Source organism: Linepithema humile, chromosome 5, assembly GCF_040581485.1.
Source record: "Linepithema humile isolate Giens D197 chromosome 5, Lhum_UNIL_v1.0, whole genome shotgun sequence".
NCBI lineage: Eukaryota > Metazoa > Arthropoda > Insecta > Hymenoptera > Formicidae > Linepithema > Linepithema humile.
Window position 1 is genome coordinate 19234150 of NC_090132.1, and position 14240 is coordinate 19248389.

At 34.6% G+C, this 14240-nt stretch overlaps 3 protein-coding genes and 1 pseudogene across 5 annotated transcripts; all 4 read right to left on the minus strand.

Annotated features, from left to right (window-relative positions):
• Positions 1-190: 190 nt before the first annotated feature.
• LOC137000207 (uncharacterized) lies at positions 191-808 on the minus strand (the record flags this gene model as incomplete). The annotated part of the gene is given in 2 exon segments (XM_067356162.1): positions 191-508; positions 511-808. Coding segments are annotated over 2 exon segments (510 nt in total), but the record flags the coding sequence as incomplete, so codon positions are not given.
• Positions 191-3259, minus strand: LOC105674109 (uncharacterized; annotated as a pseudogene).
• On the minus strand, positions 2794-9520 carry mle (maleless). 3 transcript variants are annotated; one of them, XM_012370255.2, is made up of 10 exons: positions 9207-9520; positions 8651-9146; positions 7911-7957; positions 7573-7820; positions 5843-7478; positions 5408-5775; positions 5055-5324; positions 4745-4990; positions 3124-4626; positions 2794-3045 (listed from the first exon to the last, which is right to left on the minus strand). In XM_012370255.2, the coding sequence occupies exons 1-9, from the start codon at positions 9283-9285 to the stop codon at positions 4288-4290; spliced, it is 3729 nt and encodes a 1242-aa protein (XP_012225678.1). In that variant the 5' UTR covers positions 9286-9520; the 3' UTR covers positions 2794-3045; positions 3124-4287. The 3 variants fall into 3 exon arrangements, with proteins under 3 accessions (XP_012225678.1, XP_012225677.1, XP_012225679.1); XM_012370254.2 differs by having other exon boundaries at positions 2794-3049; XM_012370256.2 differs by lacking the exon at positions 9207-9520 and having other exon boundaries at positions 2794-3049; positions 8305-8794.
• A 113-nt stretch (positions 9521-9633) lies between these two features.
• LOC105674143 (protein regulator of cytokinesis 1-like) lies at positions 9634-13682 on the minus strand. The gene is made up of 3 exons (XM_012370279.2): positions 13442-13682; positions 13124-13378; positions 9634-13025 (listed from the first exon to the last, which is right to left on the minus strand). The coding sequence occupies exons 2-3, from the start codon at positions 13359-13361 to the stop codon at positions 11110-11112; spliced, it is 2154 nt and encodes a 717-aa protein (XP_012225702.1). The 5' UTR covers positions 13362-13378; positions 13442-13682; the 3' UTR covers positions 9634-11109.
• Between the last annotated feature and the right edge of the window lie 558 nt (positions 13683-14240).

Here is a 14240-nt window from a genome sequence, read left to right on the forward strand (position 1 = left end):
ATTATGATTTTAAAACTATCCAAAATAAAAAAAAAATGAAAAATTAGATGGAGAATTAATTGTTACACATTTGCTTATATCTTAACATATAAATTATGACAAAATAAACATTAAACATTTTTAACATTATTTAACAATGTTTAATACTATTTACTTTGGCGCAAATTATATCTGTAAGATATACAGCAAATGTGTAACAATTTATTCTAGGGAGAGATACAAAACATATATAATAAACATCGTTTCTTATTTGATTAATAAAAAGTAAATAAGTCAATAAATAAAAATTTTTTTTCTTAAAAATAAAAAGGTTAGTTATTCGTAGCTAATTTTGGAGTTTACATTGTTCTGGGACTGTACAGTGGTTTGTGCGCAGAACTACTGATAGGCGTTATAGCGGCAGAGAGATTTTTCCTCAATGGCTTCATGGGCGTTCGCACTATTGGTGTTCTTTTGATATTGAGTTTATTGCTGGTTTTTAGTATTTGGTCTGGCAGCATTCAACTTGCAATTCTTTTCTGTATGTCATATGGCCTTGGAATTTATTGTACGTTGTATCTACTACATTATTATTGGGTGACGATTCCTTTCTTCTCTGTCCACCTTTGGAAGATCTACTTGGTTTTGATATAATAATTTTTGTAAGTCTTCCACTTCTTTTAATCTTAGATGCAGTAACAGTAGGTTTAGTTTTGTCGCTGTGTTTGTTTCATTTTTTTGCCGATATATTAGGAGATGCGGGGATCAATTTGCGATTCGATAAATCCAATGTAGCTCTAACAATGAGGTGAGACGTGTCTGGTTTAGAACCGTTTAGAGGTAATTTTTTAACAGATTTGTGCCGTAACCAGGATATCTGTCAAGAAAGGATTGATAAATGTCAGCAGGTTTGTCAAGATACTTCCACAATGTCAATAATTCTTTCATTTTCTCAATCTCGCATTTTGTTTCTTCCACTTGCGTCTTTAATTTGTCTCGAAACTCTCTCAATTTTGCCATATTGTTTGCATTTAGTACAAACTCCTCAGGATTGTCGCAAATCAATTGTTCAAATGACGAAGAAGCAACTATATCCAAATCATTCATCATTTTAATTATAGAATGACGTATTTCCGTAAAAACATTTTGCAAATGTATTTTCTCATTCTCTTGTTTCTGTAGATACAACTTGAAACTCTCGAGTTCCTGTTCAGAAAGTAATACATCTATATTAAGTTCAATTTTTGATACCAAGTTTCTCACAAATGTTATGTTCCTTCGCCAACAATTCCTTCAGTAACATCATACGTTCTTTCATGCGTTCCAAATTTTGTAGATCTGCTTGAAGCATTTGCTCCACTTCATTCAATGGAATCTGGTCATAGGTCTTGGGCACTAGGGCATAGAATGCCGCAGAAGAATTGGGAAAACTAAAAAGTGCTAGTGAGACACAATTTAAATATTACGAATAAGTTAAGAATCATATAAAGGATCTGCTACATATCATGATAGCCGAAACAGGGTCTAAGAAAGAGCAGTTGTAACAACATACAGAAATTGCTAAAGCAAACAACAATATATATGCAGGTTTAATTCTACAGAATTAAATTAATTCTGCAGAATTAAATTAATTTAATATTGGCAGATGTGTAGCAGATCCTTTATATGATTCTTAACTTGTTCGTAATATTCGAATTGTGTCTCATTGAGACGTTCTAAGTCTTCCCAATTTTTCTGCGGCATTCTATGCCCTAGTGCCCAAGACCTATGACCAGATTCCATTGAATGAAGTGGAGCAAATGCTTCAAACAATTTCTTCTACAAATTTGGAACGCATAAAGAAAGAATGTATAATGTTATTGAAGGAATTGTTGGCCAAAGAACATAACATTTGTAAAAAACTTGGTATCAAGAAATTGAACATAAATATAGATAGTCTATCTCTTGAACAGGAACTCAAGAATCTCTCGAAACTCGTTCAAGAATTGTTAAAGCAAACAACTAATATATCCAGGTTTAATTCTTTAGAATGTATGTTGTTGCACAACTGCTCTTTCTTAGATCGTGTTTCGGCTATCATGTCATGTAGCAGATCCTTTATATGATTCTGCACTTGTTTGTAATACTCTAACTGTGTCTCATTGGGGCTTCCTATGTCTTTCTAATCCTGCAACTCATTGAGTGTCATCTTAACTGCCTTATTAATCATTTTTTCCATTGACTTCCTGGCTTCCATTTTGGATGATCAATCATTGTTCCAATTTTCATATTTTCTTTAAAAAATAATAACATTATTAATTAAAGCTACAGTCGCGGACAAAATTGTGTGGACACCCGTCTATTTTACATAAAAGTATTGTAATTTAATAAATTTTTCTAATCAACTTTTTTTTTTTTTTGCTTTTTATCATAGTTTTCATTGTCATCAATAAATTTGGCTAGTAGTTTTATAGAATAATGTGATTTCTTTTAAATAAATATTATTACAAACTAAAGTGAAACAAAACAATGTGGACAAAATTGAATAGACTGCTTATCGACCGAAATCAAGGCCATAAATGTTTTTGTTTACATTTCTGCAACGAATGTTTTGAATTTCAGTTAGTACTGATATTCTCGTACCATTGACAACAACGTATTTTCAAAAATTCTTTATTAAATTTGAAGAATAAAAAACCGGAAAGAAATTGATTGAATTACAATACTTTTATGTAAAATAGACGGGTGTCCACTCAATTTTGTTTATATACAGTCACAAGCAAAATTGAGTGGACATACATAGCTGCTTTGAAATATGTGTCATCGAATAAATACCTCGCTTTTTCCAATCCTCTATGGTTTTTAACAATAGCTTCTTTGATTGTGCTTCAGCCACTATGTTATCTAACTGTTCCCTTATACAATTTTGTACTTTCTGCTCATAGTGCATTAATCGCGTCTTCTTGGAACATTCTGTGTTTTGCAAGATCTTCTCCAACTTTTTAAATGCTTCCTTACAGTTCTCGTTTATTGTTTTTTCCATTGGCTTCCATTCCAGTTGATCAATCATTGTTTCAACGGTTTTATCTTCCTTAAAAAAGAATAATATTGTTAGTTCAAGATATACATAAATGCGTTTTGAAATGCGTGTCATCGAATACCTACCTTAATTCTTGCAAAGTGTTAATCTATTGCACAAAAGAGATCTGTATAAATCTATACTTATTACTTCTATCACACGCGACTCAAGAAATACCATTTCATATCGTTACTTGAATTCTTGTTCTTTCCTTACTGGCATTTTCGGATAACTGGCTATTGCCACGTTTGTTTGATGAGTGAGCCTTTCTCGTAAAAACCAATGTGTAATTCGCGAATAGCAATAGTAGACGGGAGAGAATCTGTCCTTCTTCCACATTTATTACAGTGTATGATGGGGATATTAAAAACAAAAACAAACATGACATTGAAGTCCCAATCCAATATAGCTCTCTCTTCCATAGTGAACTACTCCAATCCTTTTAAGGCTCACTTTATAATTTCCGGTTACGCTAACATATTGCGGGATCTATATCTGATTAAAAATTTGTTCCTTTTTTGGGGGGAGACATGGCACTGCAATTTCTACACTAATGAACAAATTAGAGTTTTTGAAGTATATTAGAGTATATTAATCTAACATACAAAACATACTCTAAAAACGTCGATGCACACATTATATATTTATTTTTATAATTACACTTCTTTTTCATATGCTGGTTCTAATTTATTTGTGAAATCACATTCACAGTATATCAAGCAGGGCCGCATTTATACTTTTAGAGATCCTAGGTGCAACATCATTATGAGGCCTCAAAAGGACAAGTCTATTTCAGTTAATCAAATTCATACGCATTTTTTTTTTAAGTTTATTGAAAATAAAAGTCGACATGCATTACATGTAAAAAGGCGAAATTTAATAAACAACTACCGATTACAAATTTTTCAGCTGCCTCTAGTTTTTATATTATGAATTTAATATTTAAAAGTATTTTATTTTGCAACTATAACTAGACTTTTTTATATTGTCATTTGTGAGGAGTAAGATTTTAAGATGAGGCCCCAGTTTGCGCCTAATGCGCCTTATGGTAAATGCGGCCGTGATATCAAGACAATAAGAAATTATTTTTTAAAGATAAATATTTATCTGTTTCTTTGTCAAATCATGATTTTTATCGTACGCAAGTTAACACCATAATATCGAACGCAAGTTTACACCAAAGTGATTAAATATAATGTAAATAGTAGTAATAAATATGTGTCATGATGATGGTATCACAAATACATCCACTAATTAAAATAGCGTCCGCGAAACTCGCCTCTGCCGCCGCCCCAGTTTCTATCTCGACCACGCATTCCATATCCTCTGTTGTAGCTTCTATTGTAGCCTCTGCCTTGATAACCACCGAAATTACTATTGCCACCGCTATAATTACCACTGTTCGCGTTTGATGGTCCACGATAACTGTCATTTGTACGCATCATTTTCGGAGGAGATGGATTATTAGCGGAAAAACCGATTGAGTGGCCTTTTGGTGGACGACGCGATTGGAAACCGCCGCCAGTTATCTGCTCCAGTTCGTAACGGCAAGCGTTCATACCGCATAATGACTTGATCACGCTCAAAACCTGATGGAAAAGCATACAATTGTTCTTTTACCAGTATCATTGTCAAAAGATTACTAGATATTATTATACAGAACACATTATTATATATATTATTATTATTTCACTTTTCAATTCATACCTTTTCCTCGGTGGGGCTCAACTCCAGGATTGTTTCTGGATCTTTCGACGCTCTGATCACAAGACTCTCTAAAGCGGGTCGCAGAGCGACTATAGCCGCCGCATGTTGCGGATTCATGTCCAAGTTGATCCAATTATCCAGTCTAATCATGCCGTCAATGTATTCCACTTTCCGAGATCCGAATAGCAACAAATGGATAGGCGACACCATGGTCATTTGCTTGCAGGACACAGCTCTCGTACGAATCTGATAATAGATTAAGAAAGAGTTACAGTTGCATGAAAAAGAAATAGGTATCAAATTAATTTACCTTTTCGCCGAACACGAAGAATGGAAACGGAAAGTTCTGCTCAAAATTGCTACAGTTCACTGACGTTTTGTGAATCAATGCGGCCTTCGATTCTGTAGTGAGAACCTTCCGCTTTTCCTTGTGGTAGCACACATTGGGATAGAGACCCATGCACAACAGCGCGGTAATAGTATCGAGACGCGGATCCGAGCCTGCTTGATAATTCAGCGGGGTCGGGCATAGAGTCTCCTCGGGGAAACCGGCGCTTTGCAATAACGCCTGTAGTTGATTCTACGTATAAAAAAAAATAACAAAGTTATCGAATATAACAAATATAAAAAAATAATACGCGCATAATATGCGATTCCACTGACCTTAGCTTCCCAAGTTATTCGCAAAGTGGGCACGCTCAAATTCTTCGACTCGCAGAATGCCTGCTCCGCGTATTCACCGCCGCTTCTCACCTCCTCCCACGCTTGGAAAGCGTGAAACATCGCGACGTGGTCACTGTACCTCGCGCCGGCAAACCACTTTTGTTGGGCGGTGAGTCTTCTCGCATCGGGGCCCATGTTGTACACCTCGGGGAAAGTAGTGCTATTCGCGGCCATCGTCGAGAGCGCATCTCCCACACGAAACATGCATCCCAGGATCATCATTTTTCCCAGACGCGGTTCTATCGGCAGACGCGCCAAGATCTTGCCGAGGGGTGTTAATTCATCGTTCTTATCCAGGCATTTCATTTCTGTAACCAAAAATTTTATAAATAGAGATAATTTTAGAAAAAGTTAAAAATGTAAAAAAGTATTTACCTCTCAATATGACCTCCGCTTCGATCACGGCGTCGATAGGAGGCGGCTCGATTGCCTTCGACAAGAATTGTCCGATGTTGCCTAATCTTAATAATTTAATGCTCAACGCCAGCTCATGCAGAGGCGTCCTGAACATTTCCGGTGTCATATGTTCATCCATCTTATTGAATCGGGCTTTTGAGCACAGATGGAAAGAAAAACCGGGCTTGACGCGACCTGCTCTGCCTTTGCGTTGCTCCAAATTTGTTTTACTCGCCCAAACAGTCGCGTAATTGGTCATATTGTTATGCGAAGTAAACAGCTTCATTTTGGCTTTACAGGAATCTATGACGTAAACGACGTCGTTGATCGTAATCGAAGTTTCAGCTATGTTCGTGGATAAGATGATCTTCGTTACAGAAGACGGTACGGGATCGAAGACTTTACGCTGATCTTCTCTCGGCAATTGCGAGTGTAGAGGAATAATAAAGTAAGATGATCCGCCGAAGACAGGATGTTGCTGAAGATGTTTCATCAGAGCGAATATTAAATTCCAGCCAGGGAGAAAGATTAAAACAGCGCCCCCGAGATTCTGTTCTTTGATATATTTGAGTAGCGCCTCTATTAACTCGAAGCTGATCTCCTTCTCCGTCAGTTGTGCCATAGCATTCTTCGTCTCCATAGAGTAGACACTGCCGATGACTTTGTTCAGATTTTCCTCCGGCTCGCCGTCCGTCGGAAGCTCGTCCGAGTCCTTAGACTTGCGTTTCCCAGAAGTCGTCGGCGGAATAAAACCTGTGAGCTCTATGCAGTCTTCCAAGAAATACTGCTTCACAGGAAACGCTCTACCTGGAACCTCCACCACAGGACAATTGTTGAAGTACTCGCTGAACAACGTCGTATCGATGGTAGCTGACATAAGAATGATCCTGAGCTCGGGGTAAAGGTGGATCATGTCTCGCAGCACTACCATGATGAAATCCGAATTGACGTCTCGCTCGTGAATCTCGTCGACTATAACATGCGACACGCCTCTGAGACCACCCTCCAGTTTCCTCAAAAGCACACCCACGGTGCAAAACATTATGCTGGCGTAGGGTCTTGGCAAACACGACTCGAATCGTACGGAATATCCGACCGATTGTCCCAGCGCCTCGCATCTCTCGACGGCGACTCTGTCGGCCACGGACACAGCTGAGATTCTTCTGGGCTGCGTGACAACTATACTGCAATACGCACCCTGGCCGGACGCGATGTAATCGTCCAAAATGAATTGACAAACCTGGGTAGTTTTACCGCAGCCCGTATTTCCACGTATAATAATGATCGGATTTTCATTAATGGCGTACATGATTTCCTTTTTCTTGGGGAAAACAGGCAGGTTTGATCTTTCTTTGATGCTCGTCTGCAAACTGGAATCCTGCTGTAATTTATCGCGCTGCTCGTTCATCAAATCTTCCGACAATTGATCCAGAGATATTGTCGCCAACGGTCCTTCGTCGATATTGCATCCGGTCCATGGATTCCAATTTGGCTGAGGAGGCGACCAGCTCACAACACCAGCGGGTTGCGGCACGGAAGATATAAAGTCGTCCAAAACTTGATTAGTCAACAAAGAAACGCCAGTACTTGATGTGCTATTTTCTTCTTTTGGAGGCTATATTATGGATAAATAATTGATTAATAATTTGTACGTATAATGAAACATGAGACGCTAGTAGTATGTGTTAGATGATAAAAGTAATCAGTACCACTGAACTCCATAGATGAACATCAATTGGTTTTATATCTAAATTCGATAAGACTTCTTGAATCTGACTTTCCAGTTCCGGTGAAATTTTAACAGGGTAAGGTTTTATCTGTTCAGCATCTTTATTCTTTTTTAATGTACCACTGAATGGTTCAATAACACCCAGATGATACAATTGGCGCACAATAGACAAAGCACAACTTTTCGAAGCTGTTTGTTTGTTTGATCCAGTTTCACGACCAGTTACACCTAAGACACATTATAGTATCAGCAAATATGTACATGCGCACACAATAATATTGTATTTATATTTTAATAAATAAAGATTATATGACATACTTCGTCCAAGTTGCTTGACATAAATTGACATTTCTGCCATAAAACTCCTACAAAAAGTAATTTTCATGAAATATCATAAACAATATATTTTATATATTATCTACGCAATTAATAATTAAGGGAACAAATGTGAAAGAAACATATATCAATTAAGATATACTTGAACAAAAAGAGTACAAAACATTTGTAATAATTAGATAAAATATTTTAAAGTATAAATTAAAAATTTGTTAAAAACATTGAAAAGTAATTTTAATATATCTACAAATTTTTTTATTAAAAAAGCATCCCAATCAGCAATTTCTCATACAATCCATTAAAACATTGACATTTATTTCAAAGTTTTTATTCCATTTATTCCCTCAATTATACGCAACAAATAACAATAACTTACCATTTGAAGATATCACAGATGACCAGATTGAAGTACATCGAAAGAAATTTCTTTGTTTAGTTGCACCAAAACCATTATTAAATCATTTTAATAAAAGTTTTGGTTTTACACCATCGTTTTCTGTGCACAAGAGAGTTAATAGCTACTCTCTTGCACCAGCTTTAGATGTCAGCAAATAATGTACTCCAAAATGGTCTTGTTAAATTTCAAATGGTACAACATAATCTCTTTCTCATCAAGAAGTTATTTAGAAGAATAAAGTGTATACATATATATAAACTGAATTAATATCTCTCTATTGCAACATCAATGTGTTACAAAAGCATTCCATTGCAAGACTCCATACCTCGTATGATCTGGACCGACTGGGGTATATTTGTAATCAGCATTAATTTTGTTAGTTTGCATAAATTGATGAAGTTTGGACTTGGCATTTTCTATTGTCCAATTCCCATGTATGCCAGAATTCACGTCAACATCCTCCGCATCTTCCACTTTTTTCTGATCAGCCAGTCTATCCATGTATGTGTAGTTACTTTGACCATGTTCGTTGTAAGGCCTGTAGGCTTGACCGATGTCATTTGGTCCCATACCTCCTTGAAACACCGATTTCATCGGAGTTGAGACTTCCGTCTTGATGTTATCCGGTGTCATTGCTTGCGAAGCTACAGTGTCTTTCGGTACATCGTTTGGATTTACACAATTTGTACGGACTAAGTAGTTAACATAATCCTTAGCAGCGTTTCCTTGCGCGTCCTTTTTATTAGTTGAATTTCCTGCACCGACATAGTCACATCCAGGCACACGTAATTCGCAGAGGAAACGTTGTCTGTGCTTCGGTCCTGTGAAAAATACAAATCTATGTAACACCATTAATCTTATATACGAGCGGTAATATTTACCCGTTGGTCTAACATCAAACTGTGGTTCTTTCCCATTCTTCGCACACCACTGGTGGAAGAAAGATTTTATGTCACCCATTTTCGTTTCTTGCCCTTGCACTTTTCAATTGCTAAGTATGCAATGACGTTTTATATATGTTAAATTATTATAAACTTAACAAATAATTCTTACATTTCCATTTTAACAAGAACGAATATAAAATTATTCTAAAGTGAACTACAGCGTGGATCAGAGCAGATAATAATGGATGAGCATGTATTAACTGGAATTAACCTATACAAACGTTACAAGCCTGAGGGCGCTGCAAACAGTGACAAAAAAAAGAAAACTAACAGAACGATAGAAGTTTGTAACCCCTCCAGTTTGCCATTGAACTTATTTAAAGAGCGCGGCAAATTTGAATGTTTATATCGTGCATTAGCAAAATATTCGTAAAATAAAATTTTTTTATTCTGCTTTCTCCCGATACATACTTATTGGAGATCACATGTAATCGCAAGAGCAATTAATATCTAATCTAAATATTTAATATATATACTTGCTGGATATAAAAACTTGAATAAAAATGAAGTAAAAATTGTACAAAAGATTATAATAATTACATTCTATGGAATTAAAATTAATAACGGAGAAAGAACAATAGAACTTTGTAATACATGAATATTTGATGTCAAAGACCTCACAATAAAGACGTTCAATTGTATTCGTTTACGAAAGAGGAATTTCGTTAAACATTTATTTTAAAATATGTTACAAATATGTTAAAAAAGCGCAATTAGTATTAATTTATAAAAATGTTTTAATCTTAATTATTATCTACATTACAACTGATTAAATTCGTGCTGAAATAGAAAAGTACTTTTTGCCTCGTCTATTTTTTTCCTTTTTCGCTGAATCTTTGTGATATAATTAATTTTAATTAATATAAATTATAAAATATACGGAACAATAAGTTTTTAATGCAATTAAAGTAACAACGGAGAAAAAACAGTAAAACTTTGTAATGCATGAATTGTTTGATTTCAAAGACTTCACAATACAGATGTTTAATTATATTCTTTTACGCGCGAAAGAGTAAGAATTTCGTTGAACATTTATTTGGATAACATTTGGATAACATTTTCTTGCCCGTAAGAATGATTTTGGAATTGATTTAATTTAAATTAAGTTCTAATTATGAAGTTCTAAAAATTTGTTTTTATGAATGTTGTACAGTACAAGAGGCGAAATACATAACTACTTAGTAAAGATGCAATAAAAATCTGTTGAATTACTAATTTTTTAAAAGTTTTAAGCTATAAATTGAGTTGAATAATCATTATCATACATAAGAATGTGACAAGAATGCAATTTTGTAAAAAAAAGCGATTGGAATTATTTGTACGCTGAAGCAATTCATTTTTCTTAATTATAAACTTTCGCCCTGGTCCTGAAGTTCAAATATTGTTCGATTAACAATCTTTCATCTTCTGGAGCAGCGCGAAAATTTTATAATTAAGAAAAAAGAATTGCTTCAGAGTACAAATAACTCGTTTCTTTTGTACAAAATCGAATTTTTGTTACACTCTTATAAACGATAATGATCATTCAACTTAATTTACAGCTTAAAACTAAAAAAAATGAATAATTTAACAGATTTTGTATTCCATCTTTACTAAGCTGTTATGTATCGCTTCTTGTACTGTACAATATTTTATGAAAACTTTGGAAAAACAAATTTTCAGAACTTTACCCAAATTAAATCAATTCCAAGATATCGTTCTAAGAGACAAGAAAAATTTATTATCCAATTAAAAATTTATTATTCCGTATTTTATAATTTATTATTTTTTATAAAATTTACTATTATATATTGTTTTTCTTTAAAAAATAAAAAATAAATTATAAATAAATAAAAATTTTTTAAAAATAAAACGGTAAATTATTCGTAGCTGTTGCTAATTTTGGAGTTCTCAATATTCTGGGACTATGTGGTGATTTGCGTGCAGAATTACTGACAGGCGTTGTAGCAGCAGAGAGATTTTTCCTCAATGGCTTCATGGGCGTTCGCACTATTGGTATTTTTTTTATATTGAGTTTATTGCTGGTCTTCAGTATTTGGTTCGGTAGCACTGAACTGTGCAATTCTTCTTTGTCTGCCATATGGCCTTGGAATTGATTGTACGTTGTATCTACTACGCTATTATTGGGTGACAATTCCTTTCTTTTTTGTCCACCTTTCGAACATCTACTTGGTTTAGTTACAAGAATTTTTGTAACTCTTCCACTTCTTCTAATCTTGGATGCAGTAACAGTGGGCTTAGTTTTGTCGCCATTTTTGTTTCTCTTTGACGATGTATTGGGAGACGGAGTGAACAATTTACGCTTCGATAAACCTAATGGAGTTTTAACAACACTGAGGTGAGACATACCTGGTTTAGAACTGTTTAAAGGTGATTTTTTAACGGATTTATCTTTTGCTTCTTTCCTCGCTTTTTTGATTGTTTCCTTCTCATGATTGATATTTTCCCAAGACTCTGCCAAAACATTTTCCAATGATGTACCATAAATAGTAAATATCTGGTTGTGCGTAGTTTCATATTCATTTATCAGTTGCTTCAATTCTGCTTCAATTTTTGGCAACTTTTTTTGTATCATCTTACGTTCTCTTTCTTCCATTAATAACTGACCTCCGCGATTGTGATAGCGATCAGGATTATTTGCTCGCTGAAGCAATTCTTTTATCTTAATTACAAAATTTTCGCGCTGCTCGAGAAGGTGAAATATTGTTCGATTATCATTATAAAATTTACGTAGCTTTTCCACTTCTAACTCATGTAATGTCAACAAATCCTCGGTAAATGTATTGGAATGAAATGGTGCAAATGCATTTCTTTGTGCTTCACAATATTTGCATAAATCCCACCAATTCATCAATTCGTACCTGATCTGAGTAACATATCTGAAAACATTCTCCTTTCTTTTTTCTTTTAACCGTTTTATTTCTGCATTGAAAGCATTTATTGTACTGGTGCCATAACCAATATATCTATCAAGAAAGGATTGATAAATATCAGCAGGTTCGTCAAGATATTTCCACAATGTCAATAATTCTTCTTTCATTTTCTCAATCTCGCATTTTGTTTCTTCCACTTGCGTCTTTAATTTGTCTCGAAACTCTCTTAATTTTGTCATATTGTTTGTATTTAGTACAAACTGGTCAGGATTGTTGCAAATCAATTGTTCAAATGATGAAGAAGGAGCTATATCCAAATCATTCATCATTTTAATTATAGAATGATGTATTTCTGTAAAAACATTTTCCAAATGTATTTTCTCATTCTCTTCTTTCTGTAGATACAACTTGAAATTCTCGAGTTCCTGTTCAGAAGGTAAAACATCTATAGTAAAGTTAAATTTTTTGGTACCAAGTTTCTCAGAAATGTTATGTTGCTTTGTCACCAATTCCTTCAGTAACATCATACGTTCTTCCTTTATGCGTTCCAAGTTTTGAAGATCTGCTTGAAGCATTTGCTCCACTTCATTCAATGGAATCTGATCATAAGTCTTGGGCACCATATCCAGGTTTAATTGTGTATATATTACTATCGTTTGCTTTAACAATTCCTTTATATTGTTGCACAATTGTTCCTTCTTAGACCGTGTTTCAGCTATCATGTCATGTAGCAGATCCTTTATATGATTCTGCACTTGTTCGTAATATTCTAACTGTGTTTCATTGGGGCATCCTATGTCTTCCCAATCCTTCTGCAACTCATTGAGTGTCTCCTTAACTGCCTTATTAATCAATTTTTCTACTGGTTTCCATTTTGGATGACCTATAATTATTCCAATGCTTATATTTTCTTTAAAAAATAATAACATTATTAATTAAAGCTATATATAACTGCTTTAAAATGTGTCATCTAATAAATACCTTGCTTTTTCAAATCCTCTATGGTCTTTAACAAGAGCTTATTTGATTGTGCTTCAGCCACTATGTCATCTAATTGTTCCCTTATACAATTCTGTACTTTCTGCTCATAGTACATTAATCGCGTCTCCTTGGGACATTCTGTATTTTGTAAGATCTTCTCCAACTTATTAAATGTTTCCTTACAGTTCTCGTTTATTGTTTTTTCCATTGATTTCCATTCCGGTTGGTCAGTCATCATTTCAACGGCTTTATTTTCTTTAAAAAAGAATAATATTGTTATTTTAACATATGCATAAATGCGTGTCGTTGAATACGTACCTTAATTCTTGCAAAATGTTAATCTATTGTACAAAAAAAATCTATATAACTCTGTACTTATTATTTTTATCATACGCGACACAAGGAATCACGAGAAATGCCGTTGCATATCGTTACTCGTTTGAATTTCCTTTTCTTTCCTTTCTGGCATCTGCGGATAGGCTGTTACCCCTTCCATATGGCCTCGTTTGTTGGAATTATGCCCAGTTCCACCAACATAGATTAACTTTAATCCCGGTTCAACTTACTTTTTACCTTTTTCTAATTCTTAGAACTAGAAAAAGATGAAGAATAAATTGACCGAGATTAAAGTTAATCTACGTTGGTGGAACTGAGCATTAGTGAACTATGGGTGCTTTCCATCAATCATCATCAATGATACGCCACGGCACTGTATTCTAGAGAATTTTCATTTTATCCATCTGCAAAATATATTTATACTCATCGCGATTGTAAACAATAATTAATGATGGTTATGTTTGATTTGTACGTACTTTAAATATGCCAATATGCTCTTGGTACGCCAAATTTCAATTAAATGAACTTACTAGTGTAGTTCGAGTCCAAGGATACTAAGGCTTAGTTTACACCGATTATTTAGTACGCGTACCAAGTACTAAATCAGCTTCTTTAATTGGTGTAGATTTTACACTAAACGATTTATACCTATCGCAGAAGCAGATTTAGTATTTGGTACGCGTACTAAACAATCGGTGTAAACTAGGCCTATGGCAGACGGGGATGTCTTTCCTCTTCCCACGTTTACTACCGTGTATGATGGGTTATTAGAAACAATACA